Source organism: Hoplias malabaricus, chromosome 7, assembly GCF_029633855.1.
Source record: "Hoplias malabaricus isolate fHopMal1 chromosome 7, fHopMal1.hap1, whole genome shotgun sequence".
Taxonomy (NCBI): Eukaryota; Metazoa; Chordata; class Actinopteri; order Characiformes; family Erythrinidae; genus Hoplias; species Hoplias malabaricus.
In genome coordinates, this window is record NC_089806.1 from 38,111,069 (window position 1) to 38,132,337 (window position 21,269).

General features: G+C 38.0%; 1 protein-coding gene across 5 annotated transcripts; it reads left to right on the forward strand.

The window, feature by feature from the left end:
• Positions 1 to 1,238: 1,238 nt before the first annotated feature.
• Positions 1,239 to 17,772, forward strand: LOC136702335 (GTP-binding protein REM 2-like). Of its 5 annotated transcripts, XR_010803912.1 has the most exons (8): positions 1,292 to 1,377; positions 1,663 to 1,702; positions 3,590 to 3,891; positions 6,838 to 6,911; positions 10,330 to 10,507; positions 16,268 to 16,627; positions 17,151 to 17,256; positions 17,521 to 17,772. XR_010803912.1 is itself a non-coding variant. In XM_066677359.1 (6 exons), the coding sequence occupies exons 1-6, from the start codon at positions 1,365 to 1,367 to the stop codon at positions 16,564 to 16,566; spliced, it is 906 nt and encodes a 301-aa protein (XP_066533456.1). In that variant the 5' UTR covers positions 1,292 to 1,364; the 3' UTR covers positions 16,567 to 17,772. The 5 variants fall into 5 exon arrangements, 2 of the variants coding, with proteins under 2 accessions (XP_066533457.1, XP_066533456.1); XR_010803910.1 differs by having other exon boundaries at positions 16,268 to 17,256; XR_010803911.1 differs by having other exon boundaries at positions 17,151 to 17,772.
• Positions 17,773 to 21,269: the final 3,497 nt, after the last annotated feature.

The following is a 21,269-nucleotide window of genomic DNA, read 5'->3' on the forward strand; positions in this document are numbered from 1 at the left end:
AGGTAAAGCCAGCTAACCTGGGTCATTTCTGAATATTTAGGAGCTCTAACTCACATGGTACTTGTACTGCCCCCACACCTCCCACCCCCATCATACAATATGCCTAGACAGTTGCTCATACAGTATTTCATTTGAAGGGTATTAGTAGGCAGTTTGTCTTGCCAGCTTTTATTCTCCTGGGAAAGGTTTTCATTAGATGTTAGAAACTACCTGTGAGGATTTGGTGGCAGTTTGCGGTCAGGTCCTGAGGTTGGGTCATTAGGTCTAGATCAAAAATCAGTATTGAACTCAGCCCAAAGTCTCACATGGTGCTCCATCAATCCAGAGAACATGGTTTCACACTCTTTAACCAAATGCTGGAGGGCTTCATCCCAACTCCCTTTCATTTAAAGCTTTACTGTGGAGATTATACAAGCTCTGTGTGTACAGTTAAAGGTCTGTCCCCCCGACTTGTGCACCTTAAATTAGCTGAGTTCACTCAAAGGTGTGTCTACGAAGTACAAATTACACATGCACATGTTTGTTGGTGATAAGTGGAAAAGGCTTAAAATGGAGTTGTGACTGGTTAATGTGAATATTTGAAATGGCACTCTGGACTGGATGTCACTGTTCAATATCATCATAAAAGGCATCTACCGGGAAACAATTAAGTACTCTACGTCTACGTCGCCCTTACTGTGGTCTTTTTGATTGTTCTCTGCCGCCCCCTACTGACTCTTCTCTCATTGTGAGCTTTAATTGAGTTGTAGACTGCTGCACAACAAAAATTATCACTGGAAAATAATGTTAGATTAGCCTCTCTCTCTCTCTCACACACACACACACACACACACACACACACACGCACAGACTCTTCACACGAATATGAGTCATTAATGCAGGGATATTGAAAAAATTAAAATAAAAGATGAAGGAAAACATGCATAAATTAAAACACGAAAACATAAGAGAAAGAAATCTGATGGAATGAGAAAACACACATCCAGAGTGGTTTAGATGGGGGAAAAAAAACATCACACAGGAAACAGAGAGATCGCAGAGAGAAACACGCATAAGAAAAAGAGAAACAACGTGAGTTAGAAAGAAAACCATAGACAAAAACGAGGGGGGGAATATAATATAGGGTGTGAAGGAAAGAGATGACCAGAAAACAAACGTACAGAGATAAGCGAACAGATAGGAAGGATTGAGAGAGAGAGAGAGAGAGAGAGAGAGAGAGAGAGAGAGAGAGAGAGAGAGAGAGAGAGAGATGCTATAGCCGGTGAGTGAGAGAGTGGACTGGAGAGCGGCGCGCGCTCTGAGCGGGAAAGCAGCAGACAGCGGAGTAACGGTCAAACCGCGCGCACAGAGAGAGACAATCTCTAATGGGAGAGAGAGGTAGGGAAGACACATGGAAACAAACATTGCCTTACATTTTACACTTAGATACTCCTCACACTTTCAGAACTGATTGAAACTTGACTTAAATTCGCTGTAAACTAGATGTTTGTGTTAATGAGTTTATAGGTTTAAGGCTGTCTTCCGGGCGAAGACTTAGGTAGCGATAAACGTCGTGTAGTTCTTCAAAAAGCTGAAATTAGTTTCTGATTCACCAGTTCCTTTTTTTAATTCTTCATTCCACCTTAAGTGGTTCAGCAGGTAATTATTTTTTCGCCATTTAAGGTGGACTCGAAAATTATAACGATGATCTAACTTCAGCGTGGTGAGTTATTTATTAAGTTTATGCTCGCTGTTTCTTCTCCTTGGGTTTTCTAGTCCTGTTTTATCCCTCACTCATCATTTTGTCTGGTGAAAACTGCTATACCCATGGTTAGTTAAATATAAACTCATCATATTGGTGGCTAGTATGACACCATATTTACTGCCAGATTCAAGTTTTGTTACTCTACTTTCTGGGCAAAGCTAAATGTGCCCTGATAAATAAGAAATGCAAAATGGACATTTAAATCCTGAACAAATGTAAAAATCCATATCTGACCAAAGAAAATCAGTTTCTGAGGTTTCTGTCTGAGATACAGGGCCGTTTCACTGACTCTATACCATTGGGATATTCAATGTATAAATTGGGTGTACTCGTTTTTGCTGGCTTTTTGTTATAAAATGAAGGAAAGCTTGGAATTGGGAGATTTTGTTCCTAAAATATGTTTCTTCAGCACAATTTCAAAATCATTCGTTTTCAGCCTTTTTGGTAATTCTGACTAGAGCTGGTAGCTTCATAGTCTAAATAATTCCTTGGATCTCACCTATGAATGAAGAGACCACTAATGTCAAGGTTTGATGTGTGGGAATAACATATCTTGTCGATTCATGCTGCGTCTAACAACATCCTTCTGAGTTTTGAGGGGATGACTGTCATAGTTGAAAGAAAGAAAGACCTGAAGGTTTTATTAAAAGAAAGACGAAGAACAGAATAAAAGATGGGACTTAAGTTCAGTGTAAAGAAAATGAAGGCTGTGATGTCTACGAAGATCGTTTACCTTTAATGGTGAAGATGAAGAAGTGGTGGATACACTTTGATCAATTATGAACCACAAAGGAGCTAGCTGTCAAGAAATATAACTGAGATTGACACAGACAACCAACAATGTTGGGGCCTGAAAAGATCTTCAAATGTAATGATTTGTCTCTGTACAAATGAACGTTAGAATGTGTCATGACTATGACCTTATTTGCGGTTCATTAATGGATGCGAAAAATGGACAATAAAAAGCACAGGATATTGATGGCTTCAGCCATTAGTGTTGGCAAAGTCATGACTCCATCAAGCCCCACCTCACATATTTAAAGCAGATAGCAAAACTGAAGCACATATTTTGCACATTTGATATGAAACAGTTAATTGCAAAAGAAATTATGTTTGGAAAAGTGGTAAGGCAAAAGAGGAAGAAGACAGCCAGGAACAAGTCTGATGGGTACAATCAGAGACCCCATGAAAATTTTCATTTAGCCAAGAATTGGAACTTATTTGACTGCAGTTAAAGTCCTCGGGGAATCAGTTAAAACGAATTTTTTATTCACTAGTATGTCTTAAAAGTGGTGTTACATTCTTCTTAAAGATGTGCTGAATTAAGTGCTGTGGTGGTGTCTCCTTGCCCTCATCATACAGTTTTAGTACAACCTCCTCACTACCCCTAGGTACAACATCTTTAAGAGGAATGCTACAAGTGGCTTAGATTTTGGTTGACACCTTTGCCTTTATTTAGTACACTCTAATCAGTTAGTCCCTGCCTCTATTTTCATCCACTTCTTTGCTACTCTCCTGTCATTCAAGCTTTCTTGAAAGCACCATCCCCCAAGTTGATGGGATTTGTTCCTGGTGTTTATGATGTAGGAAACCCTGGCTGTCTGAATCCACCTATTTGGGACTGTCTTTAGAACACTGCAGTTTCAAAGTGGAAATGCTAACGGTGTCAACTGCTTATTTTTTTATGATGTGTCTTCTGCATATAAACAACACCACAGTGGACATGTTAATATGAGCAAAACATATTATACTATGGCATATCATCATATTGCGTATTTCAGGTTCAGCTCAATTAATGTTAGATTTTTATTGCAGTTGGCTAATGTGGTATTTTCATGTGTGTAGCATGACTTTGTCCAGTGCCCCGCCACTTCGTAGAGGAAGCACGCCTGTTCCATTTAAACATCAACTGAGAAGAGAAGAAGCAGTCAACGATGACTGTGACTGGACGCCGGGATTGGGCGAGACATCCCCTCCTCCAATAAGTTTCATCCCAGCCCAAGATGAGGTCATCTGTGCAGACGTGGAAGAAAGACAAGGTGGCCCACTGAGGATCGCACTACTTGGCCAGAATGGGGTGGGCAAAACATCCCTTGCTATTGCCCTTGCAGGGGAGATGGACAGGACTGCATCTGTGGATTCGGATGGTAAAATGAGTTTATGCAGCTATGTACTTTATTATTCACTTTATTATTTTCATCCACTTCATTACAAATTAAGACCTGCACCTACATTATTTGATCCCTATATAGGCGTACAGTTACATGTGATCAGTTTCAAACAACTAAACCACAGTGTTTTCCAAACCTTATTTTTGTACTGAACTGTTCTCAAAAAAGCAGTGACACTGACAGCGTGTGGGCACTGGGTTGAGTGTATGAGACACAGCAGTGTTTCTGCAGTTTTAACACACCTCAGTGTTGGGCTGAACTATTTTTGGGAAAATATCTAACTGATATTTTTCAGCCCATTACAGTTTCTGTAATAAAATGGATGACTGTTCATTTCCAATGAGGCTTGTTAGTTTGGCATAGAATAACCATCTTTTTATACTTGAGGCTTAACCACTGACAGTTGCTTCTAGTTAATTATGGTTTTGTTGTCACATGGGTGTTTGACTGCTTTTGATTGGTCTTACATACAAGGAGTTCACAAGCATTCTGCATTATTAGGGAATGTTTCCCACCTAAGGCACCACTTTTAACAATAGACTTGAATTTACATGTTTCATTTCAAAATTCAAATTTAGATCCTGATTTAAAAATGATTAACTTTTCATTTCTGCAAAACGGTCACTACTAATTCAAGTGATCGACCACTTAAAAATAACTTGCCAAGAGTGGTTCTGTGGTTGGTAACTGATAAAGTGATAAAGGCCTAATGGATGGCTAATACATATCATGAATCAATAGATTCTCCTCTAATGGTACCTACCCATCTACTTGGATATTTTGCTTTTCCGTTTGGGACTTTGAACCAGATACTTTTTTAGTACCTGCATGCTCGTAGTTCCGAGCAAGCTGAGTGGGGACTTAATGTGACTTCTAACCTTGCAGAGCACTGATTGGACACAGGGACCTGTCAATCAAGATGAAATGCAAGGGTCCAGCACAAACTAGCCATTTGTAAAGTCTCCACACTACAGCAACTATTTTTGCTGATAAAAGAATCCAACGAGAGCTGACCGGTGCAACAAGGGAGTGAAAAACCTTTACTAATCTCTCTTAACTGTCATATTCAGTCCCAAAACCCCTTAACACTACTGCCACTTTAGATTCCAAAACCAGCGTTTCTTGTTAAACATGGTGTTTTGTGATGTCACTGGCAACATCTCTGGGGGAGAGCCACTGTAATGGAAAACCACATAACACCAAAGCGTACAGTTCTCAGATTCTGATAAGCAATAATATTGAGCAGTGTAATTTAATAAGCAGTGTAATACAATGTACAATGAAATATGTCCGCAATTAACCCATCTGTGCCAGCGAACACACACACACACACACACTAGTGCACTAGGTGTTGTGAACACGCCATCCCTGGCGCCTGGGGAGCATTTGGGGGTTCATTGCCTTGCTGAAGGGCACTTCAGCCATGGATGTTCCTGCTGGTTTTGGGGATCGAATCGGCAACCTTTCAGTACCAAACCTGGTCCTCCAACCATTAGGCCAAGGCTGCCTCATTTATTATATTCTATCAGTCCTGACATTTTTCTGGAACTCAATTTTTTAAAATCAGTTTTCTTCATAGACATTCATAAAAGTTGCATAGAACGTGTTGATTTGATGGCACTTAATCATGTACATACTATTCATCATCTGATTCATGCTAATTTGATTTGATGTGGAAACAAGCGGATTTGGAAGCAGTTTATTTAATCAGGTTCAGTTGGTGCCTACCAAACTGACATGAAGCATCAGGCAGATGTTTTAATACTGAGCCCCTGAAAAGATGATATCCTGAAGGTACAGATACAACAGCTGTGGAGCTTGAGATAAAGCAGCAAGTGCACTGCTCTCCTCGATGACCAAAATAATGTACTGTGTAAAATTGCATTGACAAGAAAATGTGAAATAATCTTAGCTTTATCTACGACAGAAGAATGATAAAACTCTGTAGTGTGATTGTTTTCAGAAATACTATATATGATACTGTGTATCAGATGCTATTCCTGCATTGTATAAAACGAATCATAGTGAATCAGAGTCTTTTAATGAATCACCATGTTCATAAAATTAATGAGTATTATTGTTATTGTCTCATGATCATTGCTGTTATAGATTATATTGATATATTTGATTATTAAATATATATATTAACCCTCATATGATCACGCACTCGTACCAGACATCGATATACACCAAAATTATATTGATGGATATAAAATTGGCTCATGAACCTTGAATGCACCCTGTTTATATTCAAACGTGACCTTACTTATATATAAGGGGATTTTAACATGTTTTTGTCTGCGTCAAATTAAATCTTACAGTTTGTAAATTACTTGAGCACTGTAAAAAACTTATATAACACTTAGCATTATATTACAAAGTGAATATTTTCCACATATAAAAAAATGATTGTTTGTTGCAATATAAATAAAGGCAGCAATATTTTAGCAATGACATTTTTGCTGATAAATCTGTAGGACCTCAGTATTGGTTGATATTACCGGCCGACTGATACACTGCTTGAGAGCTTATGCAAACAGACATATCGGTTGATTTACACAGAAAACAATGTATTAAGTGCCAGTGAAATGTCATCCTGTCTGCAAATGTCAAATTATGAGATAAATGCCCTAGTTATGGCTTTTCTGACGGGATAACTGGCTTTTTAAATGGAGACCAGAAGCATGACCTTTTGATAGCTAATATGGTGGAACAGAGAACAGTGCTCAGTCAAATGTAAGTTGTTTTTCTGCAGTCGGTCTGTGGTGGTCTGTGCTCTGAAGGGAGCTTACTGCTGTTACACAAGCCCTAAGAGAGGGCAGAGAAAACACAGCAGTCCCTGAGGAGCCTTTACAATCTCTCAGGTCATGGCTGTTTGTCTGTGTTAATGTGTGTGTGTGTGTGTGTGTGTGTGTCTTGTAGGGGAGGGTTATGTTCGAACTGTCACTGTGGACGACGAGGAGAGCACCATCTTTATTTATGATAATTGGAGACAGGTGAGTTTTTAGAAAGTAAGCCCACATTTTTTTATATTTAATATCTTCATAAGTCTTAATCTGGATCATAGCTTGTTAATATCATTCTGACTATAAAGGCAGCCAAAATATTTTCTTTGCATAATAACTATCAGTAATAATTATTATCATATCTCCCCATACAACATGACGTCCCTAATTATCCTCATAAGCTATAAGCTAATATGATAATAGTAAATAATAAATGAAAACCATGTTTACTAATAACGCTTTCATCACATGTACTTCATCATATGTTCAAAAATGTCATCTTACTGGTGTGACTTTATAGTGATGCATTTTCACACGTGTCTTGTGCAGTTAGTCTTATTGATGTATTTAATGCGAACCGCAGCAATGCACTAGACTTTCCACCCATGAGGGAAAACAACTTTGTAGCTTTCATTTTTCCAAGTGTTAGGGTGTGTCGTAAAATTATAGAAGAACAAATAATTTCCTAGCAATTTATATCATTGTATAATTAAAATTCCTGACATTTTCAGTGTATATCACTGTACTGTCAATTTTCATATAGTTTTTAATGGAAACATAATTACAGCAATGGCTTTTTCCACTGTGAAGGGTTGTATTTAACCCTGAATTATATGTCAAAGGTGTTCAAAATTGCATTGTTTGTATAAATCAAACATTTATAAACGTATTCACATAAATAGAACTGAAAAAAACGTTAAAGTGTGATGTTTCTTACACCCCTAAATCCAAACCATATTTAATTTTGCCCAATAAATCACTGCTGGACTGAGTGTACACTGGAATCGTGTCTTTGCATATGTGGAGCATTAATGTACTGTATTTGCTATTTCACTCAAACATGCTATTGTGGATCTATACAGAATATTGTGAAAATGGAAAAGGTCTTAGCATGTATCAGATCGTTTGTTTTTAATGGATCCTGCTGGTGTATTAAATGCAAACTGTTTTTGTATATTTGGTTTAACCAGTTGCTAGTGTCCTTCCACCAACAAAACTGGCTCAGTTTGGAATGTATGTTCTTTTGCTCTAAGCCTGTCACTTGCAAACATAAAAGGCACAGATGGTTCTGTGGGTTTTCATGAAAACCTATTAAAAAGTATCATGTCCATTATTTATTAGTGATTAGTCAATGTATTTTTACAAACCAAATATCATGTTCATTACGACAGAACTGATTAAGCAGTTTGTCTATGTAACATATGGGAATGGCTTAAGACCTAGCTCTATCATCAGATATGCTGGGAATGCTGGGAGGTACTTACATTTGCATTTGAGTGCAGAAGTGTTCCAGTTTCACAGTCTCTTGTGAGTTTATGCAGATTGAAATAAAGTCATTCACTTCGTGGCAAATGAAAGGTGCAGCATGAGTGGAGATATCCTGTGAAAAAGCTTTTTGAGTTAAAACACAGCAAATTCTCCAGTGTTAACTGAGAGTGTTAAATTATTACACTAACAGTGTTAATTTAACACAAATACTGTTGATTTAACACTGGTGAACTTCCTGTGAACGAACTAACACTTTAAGAAGAAATGTAGCTAGCAGCACATGTTATATATAGTTGTACTTTAAAATGTCTGTGTTACTTGTACATTATGTGCTAGATATTCAGTTCAGAAGAGTTTGTCTGATTCTCTGTGTACTTTCGGCTGATTGACTGAACAGCCTCGTGTCCAGCGTGCCTTTGTGCTTTGTGCTTATTAGGTGAGGGTAATTGCTGCGGATGTGTTGAAGCTAGCTAGTGTTTCGGCTGCGCTCTGTGGGGTGTTGCTACGCTAATGAAGAGGAGAGTAAAGCAGCTCTCAGGGAGATTCTCTGACTCTGTGGGTCTTTAATGGCTTTTCCCAGCAGGCAGGAAAGAGTGTTTCTGCAAAAATGTTTTATAGACCACTGGAGAAATGGCAGGGTCAATGATTTGTTAATTTCACTGTGTTTTGTGGTATTATCAGACTGAATCGTGATGGCTCGCCAACTGACACTTTGCTGTCAAATTGATGCCTGTATACAAAAACAATCCCTTAATAAGCTGTGGTTATATGTGAAACTGTGAAAGGTTAAAGAACTTTCTTAGAAGTAAGTTTTGACCAAAATAAATCTCATTTCCATCTCCAGTACTCATACACTCCATAAAAGAGTTTAATTACTCCACGGCTCCTGCAGCTAATTTGCTTGGGAAGTAAATAAATTGCTACTCACTTCATTATGAAGATGTTTCAAATAGCATTTACCCAATCTCTCATTTGCATATTGGGTTGCAGTTCTAGCCTAACCATTCTGAATAGAAGAATTTTAGATTTACAGAATTAAAGGAAATAGATTGGCAAGTATGTTTTTTTTCCTTCCAAATGCAAAGTTAAAAGGATCCTAACAAGTGAATTGAGATGAGCAGCAAAACTGAACAAAATGTCAAGATCAAAAAGAACAGGATTATAAGCAGCGCTCTTTGTGCATGTATTCAAATTATACAGTTACCCCAAACTCCCCTCGAACAAAAAAGAGGAGCAAATTAAGCAGAATTTATATATAAAGCTTTTCTTTTTCTCATAAAATGGCTAATAATGCTGGTCTGAGCATCAGAAAGCTTGTTCACTCAAGGATAATTCTTAGACTGAAGTAAATAATGAAGAAGCGTAAGTGCTGTTTTTTTTTTTGACAGTTCCACACTGTCCAATTTGTTAAAAAAAATTATAATCACTAAGGAGACACTTTACAGGGAACAATAGATGTGGCATTGTGAATGCCATGAAAGCTATGTCCCAAAACATCTGGGGATGTCATGAACATGAATATACCTGCAATATGATTTCAGTCATGTCTCATATAATGAGTATTTAGTTTTTCAACACATGTCTGTGTCATTTTACACTGCTAAAGGACCTCATAGAGGACTACATAATTGCTGTAGAAAAGTTGATTTAACAGCTGATTATAAATCTTGTCACTAACAACCTTGAGAATCAGCACCATAGAGAGCACACAGATTACTTTGCCATGGCCTTTCAGTTATCATGGTCACTTCTTCAAAAACCTCTGGAAAGTCATTTTGAAAGTCACTTATTACCCATTATTGAACACTTATGCTATTTTTACTCCTACCACTCGGTATATCACTTACACAAGAGCTCCTGAAATGGCACATTAGATCAAGTATTCACAAAGAAATCCATTAATCCAGTGGGCAGCTCATAAGAGAATTAGTACAGCTTCTACTATCACTTACTTCACATGTATTGAAGCACCAGCATCCGTTTAGCAAGTCAGCATGGCTCATGCGTATGTTTCAGATGAATCATGTATTTACACCAACAGTAACACATTGGTTTCTTTCTGTTTCTTTCTTTCACACTGTCTGCCTCATACTCTCTCTCTCTCTCTCTCATTCTCACTCTCTGTCTCTCTCTGTAACAGGATCTCTCCATGCTGGTGTGTGAAGTGTGTGTGTTGGTGTTTTCAGTGACAGACAGGCGCAGTTTCCATCGCACTGCTCAACTCCGCCTCCTCCTCAGGGAAAACCAGCCCCAAACACCCATCATCCTTGTGGGCAACAAGAGTGACCTGGTTCGCTCCCGAGAAATCACTACAGAAGGTATGTTATGTTCAAACTCTTCACTGCTGAGTTTTAACTAAACTGAGAATTCACTGACTAGGAATTGTCTACCTTCAGTGTTCCTCCCTACCACAGAAATCGGGGGGGGGGGCTCTGTCCAGTACTATTGATCACAGCTAATCCTGTGAATAATTGTTGTCGATACTGTTTTACTGTTTAGATTACTTGTGTATATATATATTTTTAGTGATTGGATACCAAATGTAATTTGAAATTTGAGCTAATGTTCAAAGTGAATATTAGTTTTAAATGGCAAAACATTTGGAAAGAACACTTTCTATTTGTATGTTTTTAATTTTATTTATAACAGTACTTTACAGTAGTACAGTAATATATATATATATACTGTATATTATATATAAAGAATGAATAAAGCAGTAATTGATATCCTAATTTATATATATATATATATATATATATATATATATATATATATATATATATATATATATATATATATATATATATCTCAATTAGGATTCATTCTTTATTTGGCCATGAAACATAATTCACTTTGTAAAAAAGAATGGACATGCAAAAGTCACGTTGTTTGTTTTTATAAATAGCTTTTCAAACTACCTCTATAAGCAGTTTTTATGCTTAGTCTAGTCTAGTCTAGTTTTTGCTTTCTTACAACAACAATCAATGAGTAGCACAACAATCAATGAAGCCAAGTATCAAGGTTTTGATGGAAACACTAGTATTATTCCTGTAAATTTGTATATGTTCAATTTTGTTTAAAGGTTTTTTAATAAATATAACCTTTATTTTTTATTGACAAAAGCACAAATATCATGATCATCATGATATATAAAATATTGGGATAGAGACATGTTTCCTGTTATATTAAATAAACCGTTCCTTTTAATTACATTTTCGTATATTTGGGAACTGAGGATACAAATTGTTGCAGTTTTGCAAGTGGAATTTTTGCCCACATCTGATACATGACTTCAGCTCTTCAGTAATCCAGGGCTGCTGTTTTCTCTCTTCATGTTGCACCGTAGAAGACAGATCTGAACTACGGGCAAGCAACTAAAGCACATGTACCCCGTGCATACAAACCATACAGAATGAGACCTTTCTTAGTCTTTCTGAAATAACCATTGATTAACCCTTAAAAGACATCTCCTCCATAGCAAAATACATCTCTCTAAAATCCCAAAATATGTCCCCACGTCAGAGATACTCTCACACATATGCAAGTCACCCATGCTGTTGGCACCAGGGCACCCAAAATTTATTACATATTACAAGTATGTTTCAGGCCTTAATTTTAAAATTAGATTTTATTTAACAAAGAGAATTTGATCATTCAAAGCATTGATGATTGTTTCTTTGTTTCATTTGGCTGTTAAATAAACAGTGAATTATCAAATTATAGGTTTCAGTTTTTATTGCATTTTTAAAAAGTGTCCCAATTTTTCTAGAAATGTATTTGTATATATGTTTTTTTTTTTTTGCTCTTAGCTATTTCTAAAATCTCTCCAAGAGAAAGCTCAGTATTAATGATGTTTATAATTCAATACCTGGTTTAGCAAACCTGTGATTTTACAAATCTCTAAATTATTACTAAGGCAAAGTACAGACTCAAACTTGTGTCCGTTTAAATATCTCAAATCTTAATAGCCTCAAAGAATGTACGTAATTTTTTACTGTGTTTATTCGTATGTGAATTCACTGTTATGTTACATGATGTTTTTATGTAATCATTTTAATCGTTGTGTGTAGGTGCCTTGGACTTATTTCTTTTTTCCCACACAGATAAGAAAAAAAGTATAAAACATAAATTACACAATGTAGTTTGAGTGTTTTAAGGATTCTTGTGTGTTTATACAAGTAATAATGAAACAATAATTACCAATAGCCGAGTTCTTTAAGAGATATTTGTATCATCCCAAAAATAACACAGTGTCAGTTGGCTGACAGCAGTTTACTTCAACGATTGTTAAGCCAAGCACATTCAGATCTGGATGTTCTTCCTGGAACTGTGGCCTAGAGCCAAATTGTTCGAATGTAGATTCAAAGCAAGTCAAAATCTAAAAATGTCTGGGTGCAGTTGTGCAAGCTGGTAGCTTGAATATAGATTTTTGTGCAGCGTGGCCTTTAAATTTGTGCACATGCTTCTATGCCAAATGTCTTTTTCTGTCTGTCATAAGCAGTCCCAGGCTCTTTCTACGTTTGCCTCCATTTCGTCATCTCTTTTTCTCTCCCTCTGTCTCATTTTCTTTCTCTCTCTCTCTCTCTCTCTCCACCCTCTCTCTGTGGTGTCAGACAGTATGTGTGTGAGGGTTTGCAGGCGGTTGTTTGCATGTGAGTGTGTACTCATTTTTTCTTTCGGTGTGTGCGCGAATGTGAGTTTGTGTGTGTGTTCGTGTGCATGTGTGTGTTTCTGTATGTGGGGGTCCTGTGTGGATCCCAGCTGGAGGAATGGGATGCTGGCAGTTTTATGAAAGCAGAGATCCACACTGGCAGTGAACAGCAGCATCCACTCTGTGTGGGAGGAGTGGAGGAAGGGCTTTAGCATGTAACTATACAGTCACACTCACACAATTCTACATTACTCTCACTGGCTGCATTTTTATGCATCTTTATCTATGTTTAAAGACAAAAGCAAAAGGCAAAGACTTTGGAAAAACTGGCACAACGCCACACATACATTTACACTTTCTTTGAGGTTCCTCGAGTTTGTGGTTGTTGTGTAATCTCTGCTGTCTCTGCGTGTGTGTGCGCCTGCGGCGTGTTAGATGGTGTTTGGGGTTAATTGCATTCAGAGGCATTGGATGGAAATTGTGGCACACTCATTCCAGACTCTAGCTCATTTTAAACCTCCAAAAAGTTCTCTTAATCCCTTCCCTGATTGCGTTAGTTTTTTTCTGGAGAATGTCTGTAATTGTGTTTCCTCTGTGGTCAAATCTACCCAGTTATGGACCCTGTACATATTATGTATATGTGTGTACATTTAAATATGACCTTTTTTTTTTTTTATCAGATTTTCTTGTCAGTAATTAGCATATCTGATAATATGGCATTGCAAATAGTTTATGAGAGTTGTAATTTACAGGAATTTGTGTCCTCAGTGGCAAAATATTTGATCTATCTACAGTATCCACAAAGCAATAATTGACGTATGAGTTTCTTGTGGGTTGTTTTTTTTTCAAGTTCCGACACTCACACCAAGTTAATGATTAATAAATCGTTTAAAGCATAAGTGTAATCTGGATATGTTTAATATGAAGACAATTAAGACTACACATGACAATATCAGTGCTCAAATGCTTTATTTCAACAGAAGGACACACCTGTCTGGAAAATAATGTAGACGTATATCAAGGTGGGATGAGTTTTTTATCATATTTTGAAGTGGTTTGAAATCTAATTCAAATCAGATTTCTGAACATGTGCCTCAGTTGGTTCAGACAAGTCGGATTTCATGTGGGTTGTTTTTCATCATGTGATTTTCGTCTAATGGCATTGAACTCTGAGGAAACCTCCACCTTGTTCGAATGCCATGAATGACCTTTCAGAAAGGTACAAACCTCATTTATAGTTAAACAGGTGATGTTTTTTTCCTCCACCCAAATGAGGGGAACTGACGTTGTTAGTCACCACAATAAAACCGCCATGTGCTTCTCATAAGGAACTTACTACTTTAAATTATAATTAGTAAGAGTGGGTTGTAGAGAATTCCCATATTAATATTTCCCTCTGTATCCTAATGTTATCAGGCCAGTCTTTATCAAAATTCCTCAGGTTACAATTCCTTCCAGTCGTCGATCTTCTCCAGATCACAAAGTCCAGATCACTCTCAAAAATGTATGGTTTGCAGTGACTGCAGCAACAAATATGTCCCTTTTTCTGTTGTTCCCTACTGTGCCAAAATTGTTGGGAATCGTGACTGGAAATTGTCTTTACAGAAAACATAGTTCACAGAGAGTTATCCAGGGGGTTATTCGCTTGCTTTTACTTGTACTGAAGTAGCCAACGCCCCCACGCCTGACTCGTTACCATGACATCCACAAAGGATATTTGAGCAAATGCGGCTACGATGTGAACAAACAGATTGGACTTTGTCACTTGCAATTTGGACACGCAATAAAAAATCTAACTTGCACTGCAGTGTGAACAAAACCAGAGTGGCCCTGTTAAAGCGGAACATATCCCATTAAACTACGCATATTTATTTCCATCCAAATAGGCTTAAGCCATTTAACTTCTTTTTGTATCTAATAGCAGAGTTGTATCACACTCTAAGACATTCTTAATTGTTGCCAGTAATGAAAATTTCAATTTTTGTGGTGGAACGTAATCATTAGACTCTTACTTTGGCAGATTTCTTTTTCACCCTCTTTCTTTCTTTCTTTTTCTGTTATTTTTCTTGAGAATTATGTGTGAGAGTTTGTTGACATAGGTGAAGTTCGATAATGGGGTTTTTCATCTGTAGAGGCAGGTATCTGTTACACTGCTCTCTGTGAAATGTTTAAAGGCCAAGGTGAGGATGACTCAGAGTGTGAGATTGTGGGAGACAGGAAAAGCAAGGGAAGAAGGAGGAGAGGAAGATACAGAGGGAATGAAAGTGCTTGCCCTCAGTGACCCATGCTGAACCACAGTAATGAGTTGGTTGATTTTCCCCTTGTCTCCACCCCCCTCCAGCCTTCTGTTTCCGGCTGTCGTGTATACCACCATGTCTGTGTTTTGTTATTTTCATCCATCTGATTATAAACTTTATTACAGAGCTATTTACAGAGGCTGTCGCAGCTCTGGGAAATTGCTTTTGCTGTAGTCTGACACAAATGTTATTAATTATCAAAGCATCGATATGAGACCACAGAGTAGAATTTTGCATTTAATGTTTCATATTTGGCATTGTATCATTTAGGAGTAGAAACAAAGTGGGAAATGTATAAGATGTGTTTGATCATTTTAGATGAGCATCACATTACCGTCAGAACATGTCCTTTTTTATTAGGTGTCCAGATAGCAAGTCATTCCCCTGAAATCTTTTGTCATTTTATTGTAACTGCTCCATGTAAAATAAAAAAAAATAAAAAGTATTAATATGCTACGTGGTGCAGCAGGTAGGTGTCGCAGTCACACAGCTCCAGGGACCTGGAGGTTGTGGGTTCGATTCCCGCTCCGGGTGACTGTCTGTGAGCAGTTGGTGTGTTCTTCCTGTGTCCGCGTGGGTTTCCTCCGGATGCTCCGGTTTCCTCCCACGGTCCAAAAAACACATGTTGGTAGGTGGATTGGCGACTCCAAAAGTGTCCGTGAGTGTGTGTGAGTGAATGTGTGAGTGTGTGTTGCCCTGTGAATGACTGGCGCCCCCTCCAGTGATCCCGGGTAGGCTCCGGACCCACCGCGACCCTGAATCGTATAAGAGGTTTCAGACAATAAATGATTGAATGAAAGTTTACATTATTAAAAAAGTATTCAGTCAAACTATGCTTTAATTTGGAAATGAAAGTGAATAGACCCCTAGCATTTGGTTGCAGACATCTTGAAATAAGATGCTGAAAGGATATTCTTTCAACAGACTCATGTTACCCTGCTCTTCACAAGCTGTTCATGGCTTTCATCTTTTTTCTATCAGCAATTTGCAACTGCAATCTATTGTGTTTCAATGCCATTAATGGCACAGTGCTATTTTTCCCTATCTCTCTCTCTCTCTCTCTCCTTTCTCTCTCTCTCTCCTCTCTCTCTCTCTCTCTCTCTCTCACTCTCTCTCTCTCTCTCTATTAGAGGCTCGTTCCAGTGCTGCTCTCTATGAGTCTCCGTATCTGGAGTTGTCCGCCTCGCTTGACCACGGCACTGCTGAGCTTTTGGAGTTGGCTGTGCGAGCAGCTCGCGGCGAGAATCTGGGGTCCCTGGGCGCTGGCGGGGCAGATGGGGCTTCAGGGGGACGCCGCGAGAGCCTTACCACGCGAGCCAAGCGCTTCCTCGCCAGCCTGGTGCCACGCTACCCTCGCGAAAAGGAGCGCGAGAGTGGCAAGTTCTTCAGGCAGAAGTCTCGGTCTTGTCATGACCTTGGAGCTCTGTGAATGAAAAACAAAAGAGAGGAAGAGATATGCTCAGAGAACATAGGAAGGAGGAAGAGAAGAGGTAGATATCGGTAATGTTAGTGTGACATTAACATCAGCAGTGGAGATTTGAAAGGGAGAGAGACATAAGGATTTTTGTTTGTTGTGGATAAAGTAAGCGTTTCAGAGCAACATAGGGAAAGTCATGAAATAAACCATGAAATAATAAATCACAAAGGGAAAAAAGACAAAAAGTTTTATGACATCTAGAATGTTTCTAATAGCATTGTAGAGCTAGAGCGAGTGTTCACCACTGTACATTAGTCCATTGGTCCTGTCATGTTCCATCGCAGCTGAGGGCCAGTTATAGCGTTTAGTACATGCCAAACTCTAGCATTTTGACTGATAGAACTTGTATTCTGCATGCTCCTCTATAAAAGGTAAGAAGTTAGGTTCACTCAGTGATTTGAGGAAACCAGTTTTGTGGTGTGCTACTATGTTGGTGTATTTTGATTTAAATAGATTAGCAGAAATAAATTAAGAACAGATCTGTTATGGGGAATTCTGTTTCTCCAGTTTTCTTGAATGAACTTTTTACATTGCAGTATCCTGTCATCAGCTATACCACTGAAGACGTATGTGCAAGAAGTTTACATGTACTAAAGGCTTTGATAATAATAGCCCCAAGGTTTCATCCTCCGTTACTGAGAGGTAAATTAAATGTATTTGAAAATCTATTCATTCACTTTTCTTTTTTTATTCTGTGCAGTCACCTGTTATACTGATTTAAAATGGTCAGAAATATCGTAATTACAGTGCACATAAATGCACATATTTGCTAACACAATGTTGGCCTAACTTGTAGGAAACTGGTGTTGTTATTATAAAGCATGGCTGCAGTTACTCAGCAGACACACCGCAGCCTAAGGTCTTTTAACTCCACACATGCAAAGTCTTGGGTTCTTCTTTTTTCAGATCTAAACCACTTGAACACCTATGTCGTTTTTACAGTTCAGTTCATAAATAAGAGCATGAGGAGGACTTGAAGGCAGCCTTAGATGTGAGCTGGAGCTGAGTTGTACAGGTTTGTAATCACTATTTAACCTTACTGAAACAGTAGCTGGAACTAATTCAGTTGTGCTTTTGATTGTTGACATGCCAGACACCAATTATGGTGAACCTGTGTATCACAGAGTCCAGCTGTTTATCTCATTAAAAACATGTATATCAACCTACTTATGAGTTGAATACGAGTTATATTATTCATGAGTCGAATTCAGAGTGCCAGATACACACCCGTCCAAGCTCAAGGTAAAAAAGTGTCTTGATTTCACAGCAACATGCCCTCACCCACTTATTCTTAGTATTAAAGTGCAAGGTTTAAAAGGTGTGATTAAAAACATGGTGGCATTAACACACTTGAGATAAAGCAGAAGCTAAAGTTTAATGATGAAGAGAAGCCGTTTTTTTCCAGAGAAGCCAATACCTGGCAAGGGCAACACATCTGTGTGATTGACTTCTGTAGTAATATGTTTCCGTTCATTCCACAGTGCAAATCTGATATTAGCCTTATTTTCAGCTGGCTTATCAACATGCTCTTTGTTACTGGCGCTTAATGGCACAACATCGTTTTGTGATTCTCCATGGCAGCACTGAGTGTTTACCATTCTCTTCCACATAACACAGACATTTGCCAGTGTGAGTCAGTCTGTAGTCTTTATTGAAGTAGCACTTTACTACTGAAGTGAGATCATTTTCTTTATAATAGACTAATAAAATTAAGCCAATGTTAATTACTTTTGAAAATATATGTAAAAGGCAACACTAAAAGTTGATAAAATAATCAGGAGTTTATAGAACTGGAAAAAAAAATGAAAACAATAAAATGGAGCTAAAATCTGCGCAAGACCAAAACTTTCCCCATCAGGTAAATGGCACTTAAAGCTTTCATTTTTCCAGATTTTGCATTCCCTAGTACTAAATTAACACCTAAAGTGCTGAATGAGCGCTTACGATGTTCGTTTAATAGCAGCGATGCTCAAAAACTAGATGCTTTACTGATTAGAAGAGCTCTTGTCTATAAAACTGGCCTTTCACTCGGTATATGGACAGATATGAGAGAATGGGGGCTGTATTATTGCACGTTATTAAGTGACTGCTGCTGTGGATTTACTCCTGGGTTGATGTGACATAGTCAGCCAAGCCGGATAGGAAACAGAAACGCGGCGAACGGCCGTCCTGGTTTGTGTTCTTTAATCAAAGGAGATGGTGCAGTGTATATGGATGGATCGTTGCCTGGCGACAGTAGTCATAGAAACTGAGAATCTTTGTGACATGGACATTCTTCTACAAGCCCTCCTTTTTCCGAGCATGTTACAGAGCAGCAGACCACAGGTAAAAATAGGACACGGAGATTGGGTGGAAGGCATGGCGCTATATGACAAGTAAACCAAAGTGATATTGTTTCCTCAGATGTGCCCTTTGTCCCAACAATTATATTTATTCATAATAATATACGTACGGATATTTTATTAGGACCTAATAAAAGATTTCTGTACATTTTTAATATTATGAATGTTTTAATGTCATGTTACAGTGCTTTGTGGTGAGGCTGAGCAAGGCGTTTCATTAAATGTTTCTTATAAACAGAAACGTGCCTTGTTGAGAGTAGAGCTCCAGTAATTCACTGAGGTGTGTTCTTTCCCCGAGCTGTTTTTGTGGTTAGAGACGGTGCAGCTGCAACTTCAGGTCAATGCAGTTGGTCTTAATGTTCTCACCAGTGAAACCAGTGAGGATCTGGTTAGACACATTTACCTACCCCAGCCTTCACAACTATGCCTCTTGAAAATGAAACAGAAACCTTTACAAAATCGACTTGGTTTGGCTGACATTAAGGGGTAGGCTGCCGCCAATGCGCCTTACTACATTGCTACAGATGAAGCAGTCTTAGGACCCGTTTTTGTTAAGATAAAGGACACTGTGCCATGGTACGCTGACAGACCAAAGAGTAAAAAAAACTCTTGTAGTTGTTCTGAAGTTTACAAAAATTAGTGAAGAGTTCAAATGAATAAACACAGATATGATTTGTCTTGCAGATGATTTAAAACTTGGACTTGTGTACGTAAACCTTTGCAGGTTTTGGGCTTTTGTGTTTATGTCTACTAAAGTTTTCAGTTCTGCATCTTAAACTGAGGCTCCTGTGGGCATCTGTGCTTTGCATCTTCTTCAGAGTTCACTGACCATGCAGTTTGATCAGCTCCCTTCACAGCATTTAATTGAACCATTGTTAAATGTAAAGTCAGCATTTTCACTGATATGCTAATCATTTTCTAGCATAACAGCTTCAAAACCAAACTTCCTGCACTTACTTTACCTGCCCATCTTGTTGGTCTTGTTGAACTAATAATAATAATAAAAAAAAAAAAAAGACTAGACACACTGGCTCTCACTGAGCACTTAGTGTGGATGGCTACACCATTAAGCGCTCTGTTGATTGCAAGTGAAGCATTGACTACATAAGGACATCTGTCTCACTGCTTGAACTGCAAGTTTACAGGCCGTAACCTAGAGATATTTAAACCAAGTTTGATAAGCCAGTACCTACATTTGTTTGCCCATCTCCATGTGCTTATATTTAACAATGTCATAAAACTAATTTCAGTATTACGCATAAATTTTTGAATTTGAAACATCAGCATTACGTCTCGTATTGATTGAGTTTGGATTTTTTATGAAGAACAATTCCGTAGGCTATTATATGGAACTAGTGGCAACTCTAAACATGTGTGTGTGTGTTTACTTGTGTGTATGCTTAGTCAGGATGACATTCAAAAAGGCAATTTTATGGTAAGAAAACTGTTGCTCCAAGCCCAAATCTCCCCACAGATTTTACACACACTGTTCAAGTCCAAGCCTGAAGCTGCACTGCCTTAAAGTGATATTACACCCAAAAATCACAAACACAAGACCAGTTCCATGGATTGTACAGCACATTTGTACATAACTGAAGCTACAGCACATTTTTGGTTTAAATTTTTTAAACTCAGCAAATCACTAGAACTGGTAAAATAAAAAACAGAGAAATGCCATAATTGCCAGTGAATACGGGTTTATTCACTGTAGAAGATGCGCTATGTGAGGCATTTCTTTTCTCCAAAATAAAGGAGGAAGGTCTTTAAATAAAGCTTTATTCACAAGCTCTGGAGAGACTGTTAGACATCTAACCTGCCTCACTTTCTATGTATAGGAGGTTAAGAGACCTTTTTATTTTTCACAAATACCCAGCATGAGTGTTTAAGAGTGCACATGCACTACCACAGACAGGGCATCTTCCTGATTTAGAGAGTCAGGCAGTGCATGTATTTTCACAGTTTAAATACAGAGCAAAAACTTGTTTTTTCACACTCACCGATGCCAATAGCCAAACATGGACACTGGATCAAAACTTCATACAACTGTTACATCCACTACCAACTCAAAAAAGAAAACATCAGCCTTTACATCAAAACCACTGGTTGCTTCTTAACTATTGATCACTTAGTAACGTATTGACCATAGTTAGCTTATTTTTACTCAGAAATATTATATAAACTCCTAGGTCTGCTATACTGTATCAGTTATATCAGTTATTTACAATAGACTCATTTACCCCCATCCTCTGTTGTTTAAAACATCGATTTTCTATTTGACCAATGTCTCACATTTGTTTCACACATAAAATCTTT

Excerpts from the sequence above, each read along its gene's own strand:
- LOC136702335 (XM_066677359.1), top strand. Across the intron at positions 1,703-3,589 it reads GATGATCTAACTTCAGCGTG|CATGACTTTGTCCAGTGCCC; the intron begins GTGAGTTATTTA and ends TCATGTGTGTAG. Across the intron at positions 3,892-6,837 it reads TGCATCTGTGGATTCGGATG|GGGAGGGTTATGTTCGAACT; the intron begins GTAAAATGAGTT and ends TGTGTCTTGTAG.